We start from the raw sequence: 23,250 nt of genomic DNA on the forward strand, positions 1-23,250 counted from the left end.
CTCCACCCCACAGAACTCACTCTGTTTAGTCTTCTGAAGATTCATGATATATACTGTCCGATGTAACTTGTTCTTCTATTCTTTTGTGAAGTTTCACTCTGAGAGAAAATCTTCATTTTGCTTTCTTGAGACAGGGTCTTACTATGCAGTTTAGGCTGCCCTTGAACTCATGGATGTCCTGCCTAGTCTCCTGAATGCTGGGAAGGCAGTGTTTTGCAGCCAGTTTTGAGCTGGGCTTGGATAAGGGGCAATCATGCAGGGGTTCAGCGTGGCCATCTGGTGTGAGTCTTACTGCCTTCATGATCTGTATCGTTGGGGACCCTGGGATCAGCCTCACCAAGTTCAGGGGTGTAGCTCACTCTGTTGCTGCTCCCATCAGCCCCTTGTGGTCCTCCACCTTCTAGGACCTGACTCTCCCCACTTACACCCTAACTACACTCCCTTTTTCTTTGAGCATAACATTTTGTTAAAATCTCTATCTCAGTTTATCCTGACTTTTTTTGTATCTTTTTGTCAGTTGGATAAGAATTTATCCCTTTCACCCCAAAGGCAGGGACTTTACTTTGTTCAGTTTTCTCAGCTGGTGTGGAGGTGCAGGCCTATAATTCCAGCACTCTGGGAGGCTGAGACAGGGGGGGTTGCAAGCTGGAGGACTGCATGGGGTGCACAGCAAACTTAAGGCAGCCTGGACTACATGCAGAGATGCAAAACAAAAAAATGAACCCCCCTGAAGGTATGCTTTGTAAGTAGGTATTTCGTAAGGATTTGTTCCAGTGGATTAAAGGGGAGCAGCACTCCTCCCTTTGTTCTTTCTGGGGAACGTTTGTCTCCAAGGGCTCAGTTGGAGTCTCACAGTCACCCCCACCCCTGCCCTTGCCATGGCCTCAGGGTGAGCCGGTCTCTCCCCTGGCTCGGTACTCTGGCTGTGTTTTGCTCTGCCCAACAGGAAGTGAGCAGACGCCACACACTGCCTGGGCGGCCCTGGAGCTCTGGCCGCAGGATGGGGCCGGGAGAGCAACGGAAGCCCCGCCCTTGGGCCCTGGGGCAGCGTGAATACTGCTCCTCACAGTCACAGACCTTGGGGTGGTTTGTTCCGAAGCAGTGCCACTCGCCACGAAGCAGTGCCACTCGCCACTCGATGTCATGGGGCACCATGACTAACAGTTCCTGTTCTGTACGCTTTGCTCTTGGGGTGTCTGAAACCAAGTCAGCGTCGCCACGGGGGCCCTAGGTGTGGACTTCAGCATGCTCCTGAGGCCCTGTGTGATTTGACCAGAAAACCTACTTTTAAACTGCTTAGAAGGAAACGGCGATACCCCCACCAGCATGGTTTAGAACCTCACATAGCTTTATCCTCTGAGTCCATGAATTCACAGGCTCTTTGGAGCCATAATAAACTTAGCAAAGATCCATGTAACTTTCCTTTTCTATCTTTGAGAGCCATGACTTCAGTTTGTAGTATAATTATGTGCAATTCATACAGCTAGTAATTATACGCTTCTGCTAATCCTTATTTTTAAGAACACTTCTTTTGATAATGATTTTTAGGGCTGGAGCTATGACAAAATATTTATAGTGAGGAACATTCTCATCAAATGGTATTAATTTCTTTTCATGCCCACTGCAATTTACTTTCAAATTTGTCATAGTCTGGCTATTAAATATTTTGTATATATGAGCTTACCATCAAAATCCATTATTTCCATAATAAAGAATAAAGTGAAAACTGCTGGCCAGAATCCAACTGACAGTTTGTCAGTTTATTGACTTTATTTCTATTTTTTTTTCTTTTTTTAAAGTCAGGGTCTCCCTATGTAGTTTAGGCTAGTTTTGAGCTCAATTGCAGCAATGTTCCTGCCTCAGCCTCCTGAGTGCAGGGATTACAGGTGTGCGCCACCACACCTGTCACAGTTCATTAAATGTAGAGGGTATGGATTTTTCTTTAGTTGAAAGATCCTATTCATCATGTCATGGGTGGTGTTTTACTTTTTAAAAAAAAAATTTATTTATTTATTTATTTATGCGTGTGTGTGTGTGTGTGTGTGTGTGGCCAGCCCAGCCCACCAGGGGGCGGGGCTGGCCGGCATGTGGTGCTGGGGGATTGAAATGTAGTCCCTGTGCTTTGCTAAACTTGTTCTAATTCTAAGTAGGTGCTTTAGACCACTGAGCCATCTCACCAGCCCCGTGTTTTACTTTTTTAATTTTGTTTTTATTAGCCCATGTTTTCAGGGCACAGTGATCACGTTCATGTGGGGCCTTGGTGCCTGCACTTAACACATCTTAATTCTCTTTATTTCTCCTTCCCTCTTCTTCCTTCCATCTTTTTTTCCCCCTTCCATCTCTTGCATCTTTCCCAGTTGTACTTGTTTATTTATTTATTTTATTATTATTATTTTTTTTTGCGGAACTGGGGATTGAACTCAGATCCTTGCGTTTGCCAGTCAAGCGCTTATCCTACTAAGCCATCTCCCTGGCCCCCAGTTGTACTTGTTTTTTCCAGCGGAGAAAAACAAACAAACAAACAAAAAACAAAACAAAACAAAATACCCCAAACCATAAAAATCCGGGAAAGCAAAGACGGGAGCTGGTAACACCTCACGGGCGTATGCTCCCTGCCAAGCGAGGTGAACGCCCCTGTCACGCCCCTGACTAGAATCCCCTAGCAGGAGGGGGCCCCACACCAGGTTATCTCCGGCAGGAACAGCCTGCATAACCCAGAGGAAAAGGGAAACAGACCACGTTAGGAACTCGCTCTCACGGGGACAGGGGAGAAGCCTCAGCGATTCACGCTGGCTTTGGTGGCATTCGCAGCTGCCAGGGTCCGGTGGACAGCACGCACAGCCCCTCGGGTCCGGTGCTCCCCACGCCCCCTAACCCCCCACCTCTCCACCCCCACCCCTCTATCTCCACTCCCCCATCCCATGCAGTCCCGGGCCCCCCAATCAGGGAACAGAACCGGCGACCTCCCCACCCGGGCTCTGGACTTGCCGCTAATCCGCTCACAAAGCTGCGGCTGCTGTCCTATTGTCCGCGCCTGGGCACGCGGGGCCACGGTGGGCCGGCTCTGGAACATGCCAGGCGCGGCGGGCGTCGGGGTTTATATAGGAGCCCGCAGCCGCGCCGCCGCTCGCACGGAGCCATGTACCGCCGCAGCTACGTGTTCCAGGCCCGCCGGGAGCGCTACGAGCGCGCGGCCGAGCCCGAGTGCGCGGCCCTGGACGCGATCTCTGGGCCCCCGGGCCCCGCGCCGCTGCAGGGTCTGGGCGAGCGCGTGGCCATCCAGGTGCAGCGTGCCAGAGCACTGGAGCAGCGCCACGCGGGTCTGCGGGGGCAGCTCGACGCCTTCCGGCGCCTGGACGAGCTTGCGGGGCCGGAGGACGCCCTGGCGCGCCACGCCGAGGCCAACCGGAGGCGCGCAGGGGACCTGGCGGCTGAGCGCACCCGGCTGCAGCGCCAGGGCGTTGAGGCGCAGCGCACACTCGATGAATTCCGGACGAAGTAAGCCGCGCGCGGAGAAACCGAGGAACCACAGAAAGGACTGTGGGAGTAATTCCAGCACGCTGGGAGGCTGAGGCAGGGGGACCTTGAGTTGAAGCCCATCTCTGTCCCCCCAAAAGTGGGGAGGCCGGGGACTGTAGGTCCTTGGGAAGGAAGGCCCAGGATTCAGGCTCCAGGACTGGGGTGTGGTAGGGGAAAGTAAGCAACGTTTTCATTTTGATGGCCCTTCTCTGTATTTTAAAGTTTAGGTATAATTACAGTGTACAGATTGTAAGCTCCCAGCTCGGTGAGTCTGGGCAAATTGTCACGTGCTGGCGCCCAGACGGCAGGAGCGTTTGCACCCAAGCTCCCTCCTCCGCAAGCCCGAGGCACCGTTTTCTTATTTCTGTCACCGGAGATTAATTTTGCCTGTTCTAGAATTTGCAACATCTACTCTTTTATGCCAGGCTTCTTTCGGCACAGCGATTTGGCGATGTATTTAATGCTTGCAGCCTTATTCTTCCTGTATCATTTTACAGAATGGAACTGAAGATTTCCTGGAGGAAGGGGGCAGGCGGGTACTGGGCGTTGAACTTGCAACTTTGTCCTGTATGCTCAGCTCCTTTTATTTATTATTTTATTATTTTAAAAATCTTTTCTTTTTTCGGAACGAGGGATTGAACTCAGGCCCTTGCGTTTGCCAGGGAAGCGCTTATTTCACTGAGCCGTCTCCCTGGCCCCCTATTTTTAAAATCTTGAGACAGGGTCTTGCTAACTCATGAAAGTGCCCAGGCTGGGTCCGAATTTGTGATTGCCCTGCCGCAGCCTCTCATAATGCTGGGATTACAGGCGTGTGCCACCATTTCTGCCTGAAACTGAGGCTGAGACACACAAGGATTTGGGGCCAGGCCACCTAGCTGGGGACTACAGCACAGGAACTAGAACTCAGGGTTTGGGCAGCCAAGGGGCAGCAGAGGCGACACCAGGAGGCTGCTACTACTCAAAGTGTGGCCTTGGCCAGGTGGCATCAACCAGCAGGGAGCTTGCTTCTGGGCCGCACTCCTGTCCCAGGCTGCAGGGTAGAGGAGCCCAGGACTTGTACCTTCCTCTTATTGGCCAGGACTTAGTCACGTCTGTGTCTGCTGCAAGGATTGCTGGGAAATGTAGTTTTCCTTCTACACAGTTGGAGCCTGCTGTACCTCAAGGGCTGTAACTATATCAAGGGACAGTTTACAAAGAACAGAGAAGACATCATTTGGGAAGGGATCTTCTCTTTTCACGGATAAAATTCCCCCAGAGAGAAGATTTTGCTGACTAGAATGATTTCTGGCTTTCTGGATACCTATCATTTTATGGAAATCTGGAAAGAAGCTGACCAGGAGAAAAAATACACCAGCCCTTGACTCTGTCATCTGATTCATTGTGTGTGTGTGTGTGTGTGTGTGTGTGTGTTCCAAATGTGGCCTTGGCCCAGTGGCTTCAGCCAGCAGGGAGCTTCCCCACTCCACCCAGTAGTGCAGGGTTCCCTCAGGCCTCAGATTTGGGTGTCCAAGTCCTCTCTTATCATGAGGCCTCTAGAAGCTGAGCAGGAGATAGGGATTCTGGGGTCAGTTGTTGTTCGGGGGTGACCCCAGGGAGCCCTGGTATCACTCAGAGAGGTGAGAGGGTGGGGGAGGCAGCCAATGGCAGGTGCTTTATCAAGCACCTCACTGTCCAGGAGCCTGGTGCTCTGTCTGTGGATGTAGAAAGTGCCTCCCTTTGAGCCTGAGGGAGCTGAGGTATTTATGTGCCCACTGCCTTTGCTGGACAGGACCAGGCACAGCAATAACTGCTATCTTTCAGCTGTTGTGAGGAGTAAGTGACATAATCCAGGAATGTGGCTGCTCCAGGAGAAGCTGAGCAGGAGAATGGGCAGTCATAGGCCAGGGCAATGGTAGTGCTATAGCCCGTGTCTGGTGGCCTCAAAGGTAGTGCTAGGCTGTGTTTGTGTTGCATTTATGCCAAGGTAGAATCCTTCCACCTCAGGCTGGCTGGGTGGGAGGCGGTTGGTGGATTGCTAGGGTAACTCCTGTTCCATTTTCCTGATCACATTGTCATTCACAGTGTGCCAATGTCACCACTTTCTCATGCACCATGGAGTGTGAGGGTCTGGAAACAGCTGTCAATGAAGTACAGAATTGGCTACTCATCTATAATTAAAGTGAACTTCTCCTGAAAGGAGAATTGTCTCAGATGGAGCCTCTCGTTGACTATGTGAAGTCATGGATGCCACCAACTCTTGCTTTTGTGTCCCCATGCAGGTATGAAAATGAGTGTGAATGTCAGCTGGTGCTGAAGGACATGCTGGAGCGGCTAAACAAGGTGAGCTGTGCACGCCTCTGGATTTTGGTAGCATGGGTACAGCCTTGAGCTAGATGCCGGAAGCAGTTGTTTTCCGTATTTCCGTATTCATAGGAATCTCCATGTTTCTTTTGTTGTCTTCCTCCTGAGTTTCCTAACTCCAGCAGTGTTTGTACATGAAACTTAGGCTAATTTCTGCACCTTTCCACTCCAAGATGCTCGATTTCCTAAGAGAAACATACACCGTGGAGCTTATGTGTTATGACAGGTGCACTCTGAGCTATCTTGCTGGTCCCTGGTTTCTGTTACTGTAATAAAATACCCAAGGCTGGCTAAGTTTTAAAGAAAGAAGCTTTCTTGCTTTACACTTTTGGAGGCTGCAAGTCCAAACAGCATGGTGCTGCATCTGCTGAGGACCCCTGACTCTGTACCTCATGGTGGGCAACATCTCTGTGGGAGCCCATGAGGAGAAAAGACCACATTGCTAGGTGGGAAGCCAGGGCCAAGGAAGGTGCTGGCAGTGACCTTCTACCAGTTCAAAAATCTTGGAGGTCCTCCTACCTCTTGATGTTGTGACAGTGGGGACCCAGATCCTAGTTCATGAATGCTTGGGGACCAATCAGACTATAGCTCTGGGAAACCAACACATCCCAGTGTTGCAGTGATCAGCTGCCATCTTCCTATTCAGATACTGATTCCGTAGCAAATGGAGGAAGGAACGTGGTTTTGGGCAATGGTTGCTTGGACATGGTGGTTCTACTTTTGGCTAAGAGTCTTGAGATTGCCATTCTATAGGGAGAGACTCAAGACAGCAGAGGAAGAGCTTTGCATCTCCCTAGAAGCCCCCTCTTGTCAGAGTGTGAAAAGTGGCCACACATGAGTGAGGGAGTGGCTGGGAAGCTCAGCTTCTCCCTGGAGCTCTTCCTGCAGGGTTGTGTGGAGTTACTTGGGGCTGGTTTTCCTCTTCTGGTCTCTGTTCATGAGCTGGATTCTTTGGATTTTCTGCGACAGCCGGAAGAACTCTACTCCTGCTAGCAGAATAATCCTGGACAAAAGGGCTGGACAAGACCAGCAATGGCAAAAAGCTTTAGAGATTATCCTTTCTGGTCTTTTCAGAGTGGAAGGGCATAGGAGACTGGGGTGAAGCACTGCTTGCTTAGAGCTAATGGGCCGCTGTCACCCACCCCCTTCAGGCCTGTTATGCTGCTGATAAAGCACCAGGTTCTTCCTTCTGTGCCCACACTGGCCTTAGCATTCTTTTCCAGGACGGACTCCACACCAGACAGCCACTATTAGTTCAGGGCATTTGCCATGTCATAGCACTGACCAGTTGCTGCTGTGAAGGACTATTCTGTCCGTAGTGGGAAAACCAGGACTGGAATCTAGGGAAACCACATTTTGCTGAGTGGGTGTCACCCTCCTCTGCTGGCCCTATTCTGAGCGAGCACATGCTGTCCAACCAGGTCCCTGTGAGGAGGCATCATCAGTTGCCACGTCCCGGGTCTCACTGAGGCCAAGCTGGCACCATAGATGAAGATGGCAGTGAGATGAGCTTTAGGAAGCCAAAGGACATGGGCTTCTTGCTTCGCCCATGGAGTGACAGTGGTAGCTCTCTGCCCCGTGTCAGAGCTGAGAGAGCTGTGTTTTCAGCAGCCTGGATGCCCAGCTCATCTAACACCATTAGCTTATTCCAGTCTTGGTTTTGGTAGTAAACCCAGGCTACCAAGTGGGGCGCCATTGTGTCTGCAGGCCACCACTTTCAAGGACATCGGTACCTACCACCCTTCATGTAGGTGCCAGTTCAGGCTCCCAGCCCCTTTCTCACCCCACTGCATAAAGCTTAGTGTGTGTCCTCCCTAAGTCTGCCCTTTATGCAATGCCGTCTTGGGCACACTGGAAAGAAGAGGAAGAACGAAAACCTTTTCTTGCTTTTTTTGGGTCAGAGTCTTGCTGTGTAGCCCAGGCTGTCCTTGACCCACTGTCCTCTACTTCAGTCTTCTGAAGATTGAACCCAGGCCCTTGCGCTTGCCAGGAAAGCGCTTATTCTACTGAGCCATCTCCCCAGCCCTCTACTTCAGTCTTCTAAATGCTGGGATCACAAGTGTTGTCACCAGGCCGTTCTGGAGTCCTTTTTATCCCTGGTGCAAAGTGATGGTGGTTTTAAAGCCTCTTCTCTTCTTCTTATTACAACAGCAATGCACATTCTCAGTAGTCAGACAACACAGATAATGCAAACTGAGGAAAAGGCACCCTAGCACTTAACAGTCCAACAGCTTCATGTAGAAGCATATTGAAACCGAGAGCGTGGGTGTTTGAAGTGTCCGCCTCAGAAGCACACCAGGAAGGTTCTGGGAAAAGATGATACCCAGAGCACCAGGGAGGACAGCACAGGGGTTGGTGTGCCTGTTTCCTACTGCTCACGAGGAGCTGTGCTGTCCAGAAGCAGAGTGTAGCCTGCGAGCATGACCTTGCACCACTCTCATCTCATGGAGTCTCGTCTTTCTCATCTGTGAAATGGGAACCAGAATGGTCCTCACCACCACTGGCATGGAAGGATGCTGATAAATCCAGTGCAGATTAAGTGACATTCTGTATGAGTATTCGGCTTGCCTGTCACATGGTGGCAGGTAGCCTTTGGACATAGTTGGGACACAGGCCTTGATGCGACAGGCACCAGCTTAGTTTTCCCAAGTGGGTGCTATGCCTGATCCCAGTGGGAAGGGACGTGAATTTACATGGTGTACAGGAGAATAATGTTTTTATAGTCACTTTTTTTTTTAAAAAAAGTATTTGATACAGGGTCCTGCTACACAGTTCAGACTCATAGTGATCCACCTGTCTCAGATTTCCCAGTGCTGGGATTACAGGCTGTGCCAACATTCCTGGTTTCTGTGGCTGGCACAGCACACCTGGGATTTGAGGGCTGGCATGGCATATGGTACCAGGAATCAAACTTGGGTCCTTGTGCTTTCTAGACAGGTGCTTAGACCACGGAGCTATCTCTCCAGCCTGATAGTCATGGATTTTTATATTATCTTTTATTTATGACTTATGTAAAAATAATCCTTTTCAAATAAATCTAAGTTAAAGGGATTCAATCTACAGAAAAATGCAGAGTGGGTAATGGAACAGCTAGCACTTGGATGCAGTGGAAATTGTGCCCGAGCATGCAGATGCCGGCCATGGAGGTCACTGCTCTCGGGGGAGCCTCAGAATGGCATTTGGTTATTGGCAGAGCAGGAGGCCCCCCCCCCCACCCCGACACCATGAAGTCTAATGCATTCTTCTCACTAGTAAGAAAACTCACCCTTGAGTGTCCAGAGCATCAGAGCCCCACAGCCCACATGTGGCGTGTGTGGACAGCAGTCCTTTTTATTTGGGCTCCTTCTTTCCCTCCTAGGGAGGGTTAGGGCACTTGCAGCCCTCTGAAGCCAGACACAGAGCCCGGGGATGTAGGTGAAAGATTCCCCTCACTCTTGACGCTGGTCCCTGTCCACTGCCACCCAGGCATGCTGGACATGGTGATGGCTTCCTGGGTGCCCAGGACTGTGGGACCCTGCGTGACCACTTGAGGCACAGTCCTGGGCATTGACACCAGGGCCTGAACCTCAGCCGCTGGGGCAGGGTGGGTGGGAGAAGCCCCAGGTATCCTGGCTCCCAGTGACAGTGCAGCGGAGAGGCCCACTGAGCTCTTCAAAGGGTGCCCACACGGAGCCACTCTCGGGGCAGACTGCCCAGGCACACACCCTCGCGGGCTTTGTTCCTATCACCACCTTTCTCTACATTCCCAGCCTCTCAGTGGAGCAAGACTTCCAGATGGCACTGGTATTCCAGCCTGGTCAACCTTTAGAGTTTGTTGTTGCTGAATGCAGACACAGGAATGGATTGATAGCCAATGAGGCCTGAGTTTTTTTTTTTTTTTTTGTTTTTGGCTTTTCTTTTGTGAGACAGGTCTCACTCACTATCCAGTTCAGGCTGGCCTTGAACTCATAGCAACAGACTCCTCCTGCCTCAGACTCCCAAGTGTTGGGATTATAGGTGTACACCACCAAGGTTGGCTTCTGAGTTCGTTTATTTTAAGGAAATGGCTAGGAGCAGACCTCAGAGTTCCCCTCTTTTTTTTTTTATTAAACCCATAGTAAGTGATGGAAATTCAAGTCAAATGCTTCTGCTTAAAGATGACTTACACATACACACCAAGCTGCGGGCACAAGTGCTTCTCCCTTTCATGCATCCATAGGGAGGAGTACAGGCAGGGAGGGCAGGGTGTGAGCTGAGGGGTGCAGAGCCCCACCTCAGTGCTCAGGGCTGCCAGCTTCCTGCCGTTGAGGGAGAGCACAGAGATTTTGACGCACAAGGTGGAAGGTAAATTATCTTTTGACTGAAACCTTAGCTAATCAGCCACTTTCATGAACTTAAACGTTCATTCTTTTTTTTTTTGCGGAACCGGGGGTTGAACTCAGGTCCTTGCGCTTGCCAGGGAAGCGCTTACTCCACTGAGCCATCTCCCTGGCCCTGAGTTTTCATTCTATAGTGGGGTTTTTAGCAGTGTCCCTGGGCCCCCAGGAGCAGGTTGTCAAGGCTAATCTCCAAGGGTGCCTTGAACTCTTATCATTCCTCTGGTCCCTTTACTGTGCTTCCACATCATGTGGAGAGGTTACACCCAGACTTCTGGCTCCTGGCTCCAGAAATTCTGACCCAGGAAACCTGGGATCCACGGGGTCATTTCTATGACTCACCAGTTTCCAGACAGTGTGACACAGGGCTGCCCTCAGGATCACTGTTCTAGAACCAGAACATCCACAATGCCAGGGTTGGATCATTTTCTAAAATTAACCCAGAGTCTCAATTCAGAAAAATCTCGATGCTCCTGCTGGTGAAGCTTTGGGAAATTCAGCTGACAGCATCCTGGACACAATAGAAACACCAGCGTCTACACATTTCTGAATTCTGGTGCAAACAAAAGAAAAATACTTCCAAAACACATTCTCCCCACCGGATCTGCAGCTGCCGTCCAGCTGGCCAGGTTCATCTTTGGGGCTTTGGGGGACATTATCAGGAGATCTTTCTCAAAGCAGGGCCCCAGGAGTGAATTGTAGAAGCACTGAGCCTGCAGGAGCCTCTGATTGGGCCTGATGGTCAAGACAAGCCCAAACTGGCTTGTCACTCCCGTGAGCGGCTTTCTGTTGCACTTGCAGGACCTGGGATGCTTGCTGGGGGAACCCCGGGAGGAGGTGGAGAAGGATGTGGGTGCCTGAAAACGGTATCCCTGCTTGGCACACACACACCTTGGCTCAGGGAAACACAGGACTGATTCCAGCCCAGGACTGGCTGTTGACATCTCTTCATAGCAGAGTGGCTCCCAGCCCAGCTGTCACTCTCCGGAGCCCGCTTTGGTTTCAAGTTCTGCTCAGCAGAACCTTAGGTTGTAGGAGTTGCTTGTAGGGCTGCTGGGGATCCCTGTGCCCTCTGTGCCCTGCAAGAGGAGGGTCCCTGGGGAGGGCGTAGCTCGGTGGTATATCGCATGCTTAGTGTGTGCGATGCCTGGGATTGAGTCTTGGGTCCCCATTCTCCCTGCACAACAAAAACATAAGCAAAACTCCATGCCTCCCTGCATTCTCGCTCTTTCTTTGGTATTGTTTTGAGACAGGGTCTTGCTATGTAGTTCAGGCTGGCCCTGAGTGCACTATGTAACACAGACTGGCCTTGAACTGGCAGTGCTCCTCCTGCCTCAGCTTCCCCAGTGCTGAGATTACAGGTGTGCACCATCGCCCCTCTGCTTTGATTCCACACATCGGCTTCCATGGGATTCTTAGAAGGATGCCACCTGTGATGTAAAAGCAAAGTTTGGGGATCCATGACACCGAGGGGCCCTTCTATCTCTAAAATTCTAGATGTTTGATTTCTAAGTAATAACGAAAAGGGCCCCCCAAATTCTATTTCCAGTTCTCCAGCTCCAGTGATTGCAGATAAGTGGATGAGTGGATGAGCTGTGGTAAGACTTGAGATGCGTGAGAATTCTCTACCCTCCCCACTCTCAGCCACTTACTGAGGAAGCAGGAGGAAAACACCCAAGGAATGGACTCCAGACCTCTGTGCAGCACCCACTCCCAGGCCCAGCCACACACACACACACCTTTATGAGAGGTATCCCCACTCCAGTGTGGAGTCTCTGCTCAGTGAGCCCCTGCTGCACGGGTGGGTGCCCATCCCAGACAGCAAAGCTCCCCAGAGCTTGGCAGCTGACTTTGGCAGCTGTGCGAAGTTGTCACAGGAGCAAAGATGGTGTGGCATAGAAAGCCCACACGAGGGCTCCTCTGATAGTCATTTTGTCCATATCCACGTGGTCAGCATCAGTGACATGAGGTCTTGCCAAGCCAGGGGGCTCTCCAAGGGCGGTGGAAGAATTAAGCACTGTTCCTGAGAATGCACTAAAGGACTGTCTAGAACCTAACCTGACAGAGCAGGGTGGCAGGTCCCAGAAGACCTTGGCCAGACCTCATGTCTGGGGCATCTCACCTGTCTATCCAGGTGTGGACGATGCCCCTAAAGATTTAGCTGAGCCACACACCCACCTTTATTAATGAGAGGCCATTTTTTTTTATTCAAAGTTTTATTGATAAACAGCAATGAGACAGTTTCAAATCAAATCGGAAGAACAGTTTCAACAAATAATACACTGCATATATTCTTCTTAGTGGTTAATTGCTGTACAAGATGCGGACTTGTGATCCTATTTACAAACACCATTAGAACAAATCATTCTATTCATTAAGAGAATGCAACTATATATCTATCCCAACCACTTTGAATACACAGATACAAAATGGACATTCATAGGTATACCCCATTTTTTCTAAGTTCCGTTATTGAATATTATATGTGTGTAATGAGAGGCCATTTCTAATATTCATCCTGCTGTTAGCAAGACAATAATAAGTCAGTGAGAACCCTTGGGCAAAGCCTCGGGTTGGCAGATGTGCATGGCAGGGTGAGGGGTCCCCCAGATCCAAGCAGTGTCCACCTGAGGCACAATACTGAGCATGCCCCGGCACGCAGCCAGTTCTGAGCATCACAGCATGATCCTAAGTGTGTGAACACTTCTTTTATACCCGTGATCTATCCAAGCAAGGCCAAAGAGATCAAAGTCTGAATCATCGGCAAGTTTGGTGAGAACGTTCACCCTTCTGTGATGAGCGTCATTTCCAACTTCAAGGGAGTGGACTTCCTTTATGACAGCACCCAGTCTAAAAAAATACATTTTGTGTTAAAGTTCTGTCTCAAGGTGAGTGTCGGCAGTTATTAGGAAAAAACTATTAAAGTACAAGATTTTGTTATTAAGGGAAATGGTTTTTCTTGTAGCCTGAAGTCACTGACGGCAAGATTCAGAATAAATACAGACTTGCTATTCAAACCCTGTCTAACCCATGCTGACCTTAAACTCACTGTGTAGCTCAGGTTGGCCTTGAACTCACAGCAATCCTTCTGCCTCAGGCTTCCAAGTGCTGGGATTATAGGCATGCTGCAGCCACCAGGCCCATTGTTAGTGCAAGGTTTCAACCCAGGGACCAGAGACTTTTTTTTTTTTTTTTTTTTGGTACTGGGAATTGAACTCAGGACCTTATGCTTGCCAGGCAGGTGCTGCACTGCTGAGCTATATATCCCTGGCCTTGGAGACTGTAGACATTTTAGGCTACAGCATTCTTTGGGGCTTATGGTGTGTGTGTGTGTGTGTGTGTGTGTGTGTGTGCACGTGTATATGTGTGCACGCGCGCGTGTGTGTGATTACACACATATTGTGTATTTGGCCATCTCCCTGACTATGCCCACTAGATATGAAGGGAAGTACCCCACCATTCAAGCTGTGACATGAAAACCGTCTCCAGACATTGCTGCATGTTGCTGAGGGGGGAGTCACCCTCATGGGGACCGCTGTTCTATGCCAGGTCTAATGGCTGAGCTGATTCTTTGCTGGAGCAGAGTTGCAGGTCTCCTTGCAGATCCTTGAATGATCAGGAGCCTGCCTTCCTGGTGGTCTGCGTGCTCCCCACCTGGCTGACTTTGCACTCCTCCTGATGCCCCACAGCACCTGCCCCCCCGGTGCGTGACTGTTTCTCCTTGCAGGAAGCCGATGAAGCCTTGTTGCGTAACCTGCGCCTTCAGCTCGAGGCCCAGTTCCTGCAGGATGATATCAGCGCAGCTAAGGACAGGAACAAAAAGGTAAGTGCGATGCCCCGCTGCCCTTCCCCAGCTTGGGCTCACTGTATGGGCCCAGATGCTTGTGGCTGAAAGTCAGTGGCCACCTTTGGTGGGTTTTCCTCTGAGGCAAACCAGGCTGGGCCGAGGGGACAGGCCGGTTACTGGCCACACTCCCTGAGCTAGGCACACGGGGGAGTAGGCAGGTAGGTGCCTTGGTGTTATGATGTTGGGAGTGGGTACCTGTGAGTTCCTGTAACCCCCGCTGAGGCTGCTCCCAGTGACAGAGGGTCCCCAGGGCCTCCCCGTGGGACAGGGCAGCTTCAGCTGCTGGAAGGAGCCCTCAGGTACAGAAACTGGGTGCAGGAGGAGGCACCCTGGCTCTGTGCCCCTAGGGCCCCAACCGCTGTCTGGGAAGGGGAGGCTGGTGTTGCACAGGAGGAGGAAGAAGTGGCCTAGAGAGGTTGGGCCACACACCTGGTTCCACAGCTCCAGGATTTTATTTTTTGAGGCTCCCACAGCCAGGCCTCTAAGGCTGGGGAGTGGGAGGAGACCGGAGAGAATGGGAGACGAAGCACCTGGTAAAATGCGAAGAGCTGTAGCACTATACATAGATTTGTGTATGTTCTGCACTTCTACATTTTTTGGGCTGAAAAAAGTTGCCTATTTGTATTATGACTCATAACTGTACCAGTGGTGGCAAACCCTTCTGGAACTTTCAGTGATTCAAATAGCCTGCTGTGGCACGTGTGCCGTAGGTTCGCCACTACTGGGTTATACTACAGACTGTACCAGAGAGTAGTTGTAGATGCTGTAGCTTAATTAAGACAGATCTTTTGTAAGTGAACCCACTTATCCCATTGTTCTTGCCACTTTCTGTTTCTTTGAGACAGAGTCTCATGTCGTTCAGGCTAGCCTTGAACTTAACTGCGTAACCAGGTTGGCCTCGAACTCGTGGCAATCCTCCTGCTTCTGCTTCCCGAGTGCTGGGATTACAGCAGGGCATCACCGCCTCTGGCCCGTCCTGTTCTTGGTACTTTCTGAAGCACTTCTGAATGTGCTCTTTTATGAATGCTTTCAGTTACTCAGTGGAGGCTGCCTGGGTGTCTTGAGTAACTGGTCTTGGTCATTTTGATCTTGGGGAGGAGCGAGAAGTTGCACAGCACCAGAGCCAGTGAATAAGGTAGATGAGGACACAGGGTCCTGTTTTTCTGCGCCTGCCTTTCTGTTACCTGGAACCTGGCAGCAGCATTGACCGTAGTTTTCATCACACCTTGGAAAGACACTCATCAAAGAAGACTCGCAGAGCTGCTGCAGAGAGTGGCAAGAACAGTGGGATACGTGTGTCCGAGGGGAGGGGGAGGGTTTTGAGGTGGACTCATGGTGATGTGTCTTTTACTGTAATAAACTATAAAAGGTTTGAACGTTCACCATCTATTTCAGCCACCTCCTGCTCCAGCACCCTCTCTCTCACTCACCTCTGTGCAGTAACTTTGAGGCTTTTTGTCCCCCCTGTCCTGCTCCTCCAATAGAGTGCCAGGTGCCCACCGGAGGCTGGTTGGTGACACCCTCACCGCCTGCCCTCTCTTCTTCCCACACCCCTACTGGCTATATTTCTCAGCCACATCCCCAAATCACCCAAGTGCACTCAGATCCTCCTCGCAGGGTCTGCTCCTGGGGAAACCGAAGTAAGCCATGTGGGTGGCAGGGCCACTGGGAGCTTGAGAGGGCGCTGCCTGTGCCGAGCTCTGTGTGTTTTGCTCTGCACGGAAGTGCCTTCCCTTCCCTCTGGCAACTCTCCAACTTCTGAGATGGTGACTCAGCTTGGAGCCAGGGCATGAGTGGGGGGAGCCCAGCCTTGCTGCCCCGCAGCCCAGGTCATGCTCCTGAGTCCTGTGTTAGTCCTGCCAATGCTGGGATGAAACTGCCGTGTTGCTTCCTGGACAAGGTGACTGAGGCTGGCTAAACAGTCGTCACTCACAGCTGGGGACAGGCATCCTGGCTAGGAAAGGGACTGGCTACCCTGTGGATGGTAGCCCTGCTTTGCAGCAGGACGTGCCTGAGACATTTTTTTGTTTGTTTGTTTGTTTGTTTGTTTGCAGATCCAGGGATTGAACTCAGGCCCTTGCACTTGCCAGGCAAGCGCTCATTCTACTGAGCTATCTCCCTGGCCCACACTTTCACATTCTGCCAGGCTCTGCTTAGTGAGGCTGCCAAATGGGAAGTGCTGTCCTGGGCAGGTGTCCTTCATCCCTCCAGGCTCGGTGGTCCTGCTTTCTCAGTGAAGACAGCAGCCCAGCATCTAGGTAGCTGAAGAGAAATGGCAAAATGAGCTGTGCCTTAGTTTACCCACCTGTCCCACTGTTCTTGTGAAGGTCAAAGGACATGTGGAGTGCCCACCCCATGGCGGACACATGCTGGGGCCAGTCAGTGGTAGCCCATCCCCACCTTGATTGGGGTCAAGGCAGAAGGTGTCAAAGACCCATTCCTGGACTCACACAAATGCTCTCCCTGCCCCATAGAATCTTCTGGAAATCCAGACCTACATCAGCGTCCTGCAGCAGATCATCCAGGCTGCACCTCAGGCGCCTGCTGTCACATATGGGATAAGGGAGGTGAGCACCTGGGTTGCCTGGGGGACTGTTTCCTCACACCCCAAGACCTCATTGAACTTGGGGCATCCTGGGTCAGACAGCCACATTGCTTTGACTCTGAAATTTCGTCTGTTTGCTTGCCCTGTGATGCTGCTGCTTTGACCTCTGAGGCCATTGACGTCCTGCCCATCCTCTGAGGTGGCTTGTCTCAGTTGTTCCCTCTGTGTGCTCCACAGGAAACCCCCAGACTGCTTTCCTGCAGTCAGTGTTTGCTGCCAAAGCACACTTCCACAGTGGAGCAAGTGGGACAGGAAGGTTACTTAGGCTGGAGGTTCTGGAGTCCAGGCCATGTCTGTTGGCAGAGCCCCATGGTGGCCCTGGGAGCGTGTGTGTCTCCTCTGATCGGTCTTCTCAGAAAGCCACCAGGAGTTCGTCATGGGGCCTCTCCAAAAAACACCTTTGTTCTGGGAAGCTCCCATTGTCACGTGCTATATGGTGGGGACCCAACCCCAGGTTGTTCCCAGGGGGACAGACAGTCCTGCCAGACATGCCCCTGCCCCAGCGTTGGATAGGACTTCCTGTTGCTTTGCATCCTTGGCTGCTTTGCTGTGTCAGCCTTGGCATTGTTGTGTTTTGCTGTTCTTGGGACACTGTGAGTGTGACTGTGGTTTGAATGTGCATGGCCACCCTGGGTGTTGCTTCCTCTTCTCACAGGGATCTGGTCCCTTTGTGGGTCACCCTTTGTGATCTCAGCTGACCTGTGTCATCCCCCACAGACAGGTCCTTCTTTCTGATATTATTCCCTGGGCCTGGGGCTCCCCACACCTGACCTGGGGGGACAGAGACATGTGTCTGTCACAAGCCCTTTTCCCCCTGGGGTTTTACCTGTGTGACCTGAAAGTGGCCTTCTTTGGCAGGAGAAGCTCCTGACAGAACGCGAGGTGGCCTCGCTGCAGAGCCAGCTGGAGGAGGGCCAGGAGGCGCTATCCCACCTGCAGGTGCAGCGGGCAGAGCTGCAGGCCCAGGTGCGTGCCTCACAGGGAACTGTCAACTTCACGCACTTTATTGAAGGTCACAGGTGTTCACAGGCACCCAGCTCTGAACGGTCACTCACCAAGCATACCCGTGTCCAGCAGCAGCAGCATGCTGAGCAGGTGGCAGCACCCTGCTTTCCCTGCCTGCGGTTCCAGATGTGGGGCATTCTAGGTCCAGCCTGGGGGAGTCCCAGGCAAGTGGAGGCAGGGTTGGGGTTCACCATGGCTCCAGCAATCACCTGCTGTCCACTTCCCGCTAAAGGCGAGGCCGTCCCAGTGCCTCTACCTGCACAGATGAAGCTGTCTTAGTGTCAGCAGCCACTCAGGTTTATGTATTTGCTATGTATTTCAGTGGACAGGATGAGGCTTTCCTCAAAGCTTGATTAGCAGATGGCAGACTACTCACCTTCACTTTTGCCCCTGTATGCAGGCCATCTTCTCCTCTCCCTGTTCTGGTGGCAGGACACTGGGCCTGCCTTCCTGGGCACACAGGAGGAGGGAAGAGCCTGGTCCTTTAGTCTTAGGCACAGAAGGTTGGAGGCCTCATTTGGAGGCAAAAAGCCGAACACGTAAGGTCCATTCTGTGGTGCTGGCTACAGGGCTTCTTGGTGGATTTATTGTGTCAGGCTAAGCATGTCAGAATAGAGGGGTGGGCTGGGTTTGCACCCCACTTGGTCCAGTTTTGCTTCCTGTGTCTGTCTTCAGGGCTGGTTTCTCCTCTGAAGTGACCCCAGCCTGAGGAGTAGTCAGGGTGATGTTTGATTCCCAGGAGGCAATGCGAGGTCAGGTTCCAGGCCCGGGCACTTGCTGGACAAAGCCTCCTTAGAGGAGTAGTGGCCCTTGTTGGTGGCTTCTTCCTCAGCCTGAGAATTGAGGCTCAGTGGCCTCTTCCTTCCTGATCCGGCCTCCTGTACTGCACAGCTGGCAGCTCTCATGGCTTTGGCCTGCACCTGAGGTCAGACATGAGTGTGCTTCCATCAGGGTGGATGGGGCGTGCCTCGGTCTCCCTTACCCGAGGTGGTGCCTTTCACAGCGACCTGCACCTTCCATGGTGCCTGAGTGGGGGCCTGGAACTCAGTGTCCAGCTGCCTGGCAGCTGCAGGCCTGGGGACAGGAACTGTCCCTGAACTGAGATCACAGTGGGAGAAATCGAGTTTCATCCTTGTTAGGAGACAAAGTGGTGGCTCAAAACTGACTGTGCTTTCCTGTGAGGCCCTGAGGGAGGGAGAGAGGGAGCAAAGGGAGGGTTTGTGGGTGATGAGAGAATGGGTTTAGCATCATGTGTTATGTGTGTGGATGAGGTGTCCAGTGTGTGGTATGTGTGCAGTGAGCACGCCGTGTGTGCAGTGTGAGGTACGTGAGTGTCCGGTGTGTGTAGTGTGAGGGGTGTGCATGCCCCATGTGTGTAGTGCCAGGTGTGTGTGCCCTGTGTGTACAGTGTGAAGAGAGTGTGCACCGTGTTTTCTGTGTGTGCCGGGTGGCTGCAGAGGTGGGCGCAGGCCCTCGCCCTGAGGTGGCGCTCCTCTGCCTCTTGGGGACAACCCTGCAAAGTGAATTCAGGGGAAATGACAGCACTCAGGAGAGGAGACAGCTGAGCTCTGCAGAGGCAGCGCAGCAGTGCAGCTGCGAAGGGCAGGTGGGCCTTGTGAAGTCGTTTTAAACATGGACATCCATGTGTGCTTTGTCCAGCACCCCCAGGTGCCTCTGAGACCCGCATGGTCTGCGGCATGAATGAGGGGTGTCCTCTCTGTGCCTGGCGTGATGCCATGGGAAGCGCCTGTCCTGGATGTGGAGGGCAGAGAGGGGCTCAGCCCACATGGAGCTTCTGGTTCCGGTTTCTGGGCCGACCATGGGAAGCGCCTGTTCTGGATGTGGAGGGTGGAGAGGGGCTCAGCCCACATGGAGCTTCTGGTTCCGGTTTCTGGGCCGACCGACTCCTGCTCTGTTCTGTGCTTGGTAGCTCCAGGAAGCATTATGGAGGATGTGGGTTCTGGGAACGTGAGGTGCACTCAGTGGCCACTGAGTCCCCACTGAGAACTCTGATGCACCCTGGGTCCTCTGCCCAAGCAGGGCCTCACCCTCCCCTTCTGGGCTGGCATTGAAGGTGTCACCAGGCCCTGGCCAGACCCTCCCCAGATAGTCACCCGCTATGCCTGAGAGGGCGGCTCGGCACATGGCCAGCCAGAAGAACCAAGTGCAGGTGGGGCAGGGGGAGAGGGGAAAGGCATCCGTGGAGCCTTTGGAAAGTGGGGCAGTCCATGCTTTTGTGGTCAGGGGTCTTGGCTCCCGGACCTCCATGGGTACTGCTCCCAAGATGTGATGTTATTGTATTTGCGTATGACCCAAGCACCACCTGCTGTGTACCTGAAATCACCTCTAGATTTCTTAAAGTACTCAATACAGGTGGATAGTTGCTGTGTAAACAGCTTTATTGCATTGTTTAGGGAATAAGCCATGACAAGAAAATAGTGGCAGGGCATGGTAGCACTGGGATCTCAAGTGCCTGGGATCCCTGCACTTGAGAGGCTGAGGCAGGAGGATCTCCTAAAGTTTAGGCCAGCCTGGGCTGCATGGTGAGTCAAGGCCAGTCTGTACTACATAGCAAGACCCTGTCTCAAAAAGCCAAAAAAAAAAAAAAAAAAGAAGGAAGAAAAAATATTTGTATGTACTCAGTACAAATACAGTAAAAAGGAGTTTTTTTCTTTTCTATTCTGGTTGGTTGAACCTCCGAGAAGAATCCTGAAGGTAGGGAGAGGTGGTTCATTCACTCTCAGAATCTACCGGTGGAGCTCATGAGACCCAGGTTTGCTGCCTTGGTGACCACTGCTGCTCCCCTGCAGCTGTTGGGACCCGCACAGGCTCTGTGGTTGTCACAGAGCTGGAGAGAGGTGCAGGCCGCTGAGTAGGGCCACGTCTGGCGGCTGTGGTTGGGTGATCAGTGGCACCCAGTTCTGTACTTCAGGCTGGAGCTGTGGCAGTGGCTGTGGCCTTCCTTGGCCTGGCCCAGCCCCTCCACTCCATCCCTACAGGGACACCGGGCCTGCAGCATCTGTCCTGACATCCCTTTGTCTGTCCTGACGTCATGTATTCTGCTCCCCTCTGATTTCTTGGCTTCTGCTCCTGGGTTAGTTTAGCACAGCTTCCCTCTGAGAGCCCAGTAGATTCTGCACCGTGGCCATCACCTCTGGAGTCCCTGTGCTGTGTGAAATATTGTGGGTCCTCGCCAAGGTTCCCCCTAATTAGCTCTCAGGGGAGCTGTGTTGGGGCCAGTCCATGCAAATGTTAGAGTCTGTAGGTGTGCCGTGGGGGGAGGGGAAGGGGACGTGTGCATTTCCTATCTCCCAGTGATGCTCCGGAGAGGAACCTTTGCACCTGATCCTCTTTGCGGTCCCTGCACGGCGGCCATGGTGTCCACCGCTGGGCTTTGCTTGTAGGGATGGGGCAGCCTTCCCAGTGTTAGGGGAATTCTGTTGCAGGCATTGGGCAGAGGCCCGGGCGTGACTGGAAGTGAGGTGCAGGTGAGGGACACCTGGGCCTGCCCCTCCTGTCCGTGGCAGGGGCACCCGTGGTGATGTCACTGGTCCAGCAGCATCCCGGAGACGGAAAGAAGTGCCGTTTCTTTCTTTCTTTCTTTTTTTTTTTTATTTGCAAACAAAGAAAAATTTGTCACTCTTTTTCAATTTGTTCATCCTTTATGTCTTTTTCTTGTGTGTGGTATTATCTCCCAACTGGAGTAAAATGTTAACAGTAGAGGTGAGCATGCGCATCCTTACAAAACTCTTGCCCTTCATGTGAAAGAATCCAGGTTTGCACAATGGGGCAATGGCAGCAGCCTTCTCCTTTTGAAGAACTCATCAAATAGCCCACAATGACCTTGAATTTAAGGTGATCCTTCTACCTCTCCCTCTCAAATGCTGGTATTACAGGCAGATGCCAGCATGTCTAAGTTGAAGATAAACTTTCTTATATGAATTAGACTATGCTTATTTCTAGGTTGAGATTTTTTATGACAGGGCTTTGGAGTTTCTTCAGTGCTTCTTTACATACGTTCATGATTATAAGTGTTTTATCTTGTTCTATGCATGTGATGGCTTAATAAATGATCAAATGTTAAATCACCTTTTTATTAATGGAAAGAATTTCAGTTGTTTTATTAGTATAATGATTAATACATATTTGTCCCATCTAATTGGTTGAAACTATTTATAAAATTTTTTATTTCTGGCCAGGCCTTGTGCATGCCTGTAACCCCAGCACTCAGGAAGCAGAGACAGGAGGACTATTGGGAGCCTGAGACCAGCCTGGGTTATAAAGTGAATTGAAGGCCTGCCCTAACTGCATAATGAAAACTAGTTCAGAAAAAAAAAATTTTTCATTTTTTGTTTATGGCATATATTGACCCACACATTTATTATTTCTAAACCCTCCCCAGTTTCAGAATTACATTAATGCTTGCATCGTAGAATAAATTATGTCTTGTTCAGTGCCAGGGAGATAGCTCAGTAGAATACGCATGTGCCTGGCAAGCTTAAGGTCCAGAGTTCAATCTGCGCTACTCCTGATCACTTTTGTGGTCATGATTAAAGTAGAGGAGCACTCCAGAAGGTGATAAAGTATGAAGGTTCTGGGCAGGAAGTGTGACCCTTGTCCTGGTCATGTTATTTAACCTCTCTGAGCCGGATCCCTGGACTCCGCGTGTGAGCCAACGGCTGGGCTGGCTGCCTTGGTCAGGCGTCACGCTTCTCTCCGCTGGCCAGTTGCTTGTGCAGGGAGCGGGTAGAAGGGCTCTACCGGCTCAGAAGTGCCGTTTCTTGGTGCACCCCTAAGATTCAGCAGCCCGGAGTGTGGCTGCTCCATCTTAATCTCCCTTATCCGAGATAGCTAAACGTAGATGCAGTAAGACCCCGTGGATGGCACTCCTGGCAGGCAGAGGTGAAAGGTCAGGCAGCTGGGACCGGCACCGACTGTGCCTCTATGACAGGCAAGGGAAAAAGTCACAAAGCTCAAAGTGGGATAGACCGCGAGTTCCTTGCGCCACCTAGTGGCGAGGTTTAGCACAACAGCGCGTAGTCGTGAAAGACCGATGATGCTGCCTCTCTTCTCTTTGGAAAGATCCTCTCTGTGTGCGCGGGACTCCTGGGCCTTGATAAGTCCCCGGACAGACATCCTCTCAAATTGTCTGGTCCCCATACTCCCATACTCCCCTGGTATATTCCTGAGCACTTTTGCAAGACTAGTTTCCAAATGGGTGTCATTGTTCCCAGTGCAGACTTGTGGAGGGAAGAATTGGGTGGCAATGGAGGCAGCTGGCTGTAGGGGCTGCTGCATGGTGCAGTGCAGACGCCTGTGCACGTGTGGCTGAGGGCCTGCTGTCAGCACCTGTGGGTGCTGGTTAGAGATGCAGACTCTGCTCCCGCGCCCAGACCCTGAGTTAGAATCCGGGTCTTTCCATCCCTGGGTGGGTCTCAGGTATGTTGCAGTTGCTTCAGGTGGAAGTGCTGCTTTTTGCTTATTTCCTTTTGTTTGAGGACATGAGTGTCAACTTCTGTCCTACTTGAGCATGAGGCTGTAGAGTGTTGCAACCAAAGAGAGTGAGCTTGTTAATAGCG

The 23,250-nt window shown here is 51.6% G+C and overlaps 1 protein-coding gene across 1 annotated transcript in view; it reads left to right on the plus strand.

Moving 5' to 3' along the window:
• Positions 1-3,047: 3,047 nt before the first annotated feature.
• Bfsp1 (beaded filament structural protein 1) overlaps positions 3,048-23,250 on the plus strand; it is a 26,331-nt gene continuing 6,128 nt past the window's right edge. The window contains exons 1-5 of the mRNA XM_004635680.3: positions 3,048-3,498; positions 5,778-5,838; positions 13,942-14,037; positions 16,536-16,628; positions 17,525-17,632. Coding sequence (XP_004635737.2) covers positions 3,140-3,498; positions 5,778-5,838; positions 13,942-14,037; positions 16,536-16,628; positions 17,525-17,632 — 717 coding nt within the window. The 5' untranslated portion in view covers positions 3,048-3,139. The remainder of the gene's footprint in view (positions 3,499-5,777; positions 5,839-13,941; positions 14,038-16,535; positions 16,629-17,524; positions 17,633-23,250) is intronic.

Source organism: Octodon degus, unplaced genomic scaffold (assembly GCF_000260255.1).
Source record: "Octodon degus isolate 3935 unplaced genomic scaffold, OctDeg1.0 scaffold00073, whole genome shotgun sequence".
Lineage (NCBI taxonomy): Eukaryota > Metazoa > Chordata > Mammalia > Rodentia > Octodontidae > Octodon > Octodon degus.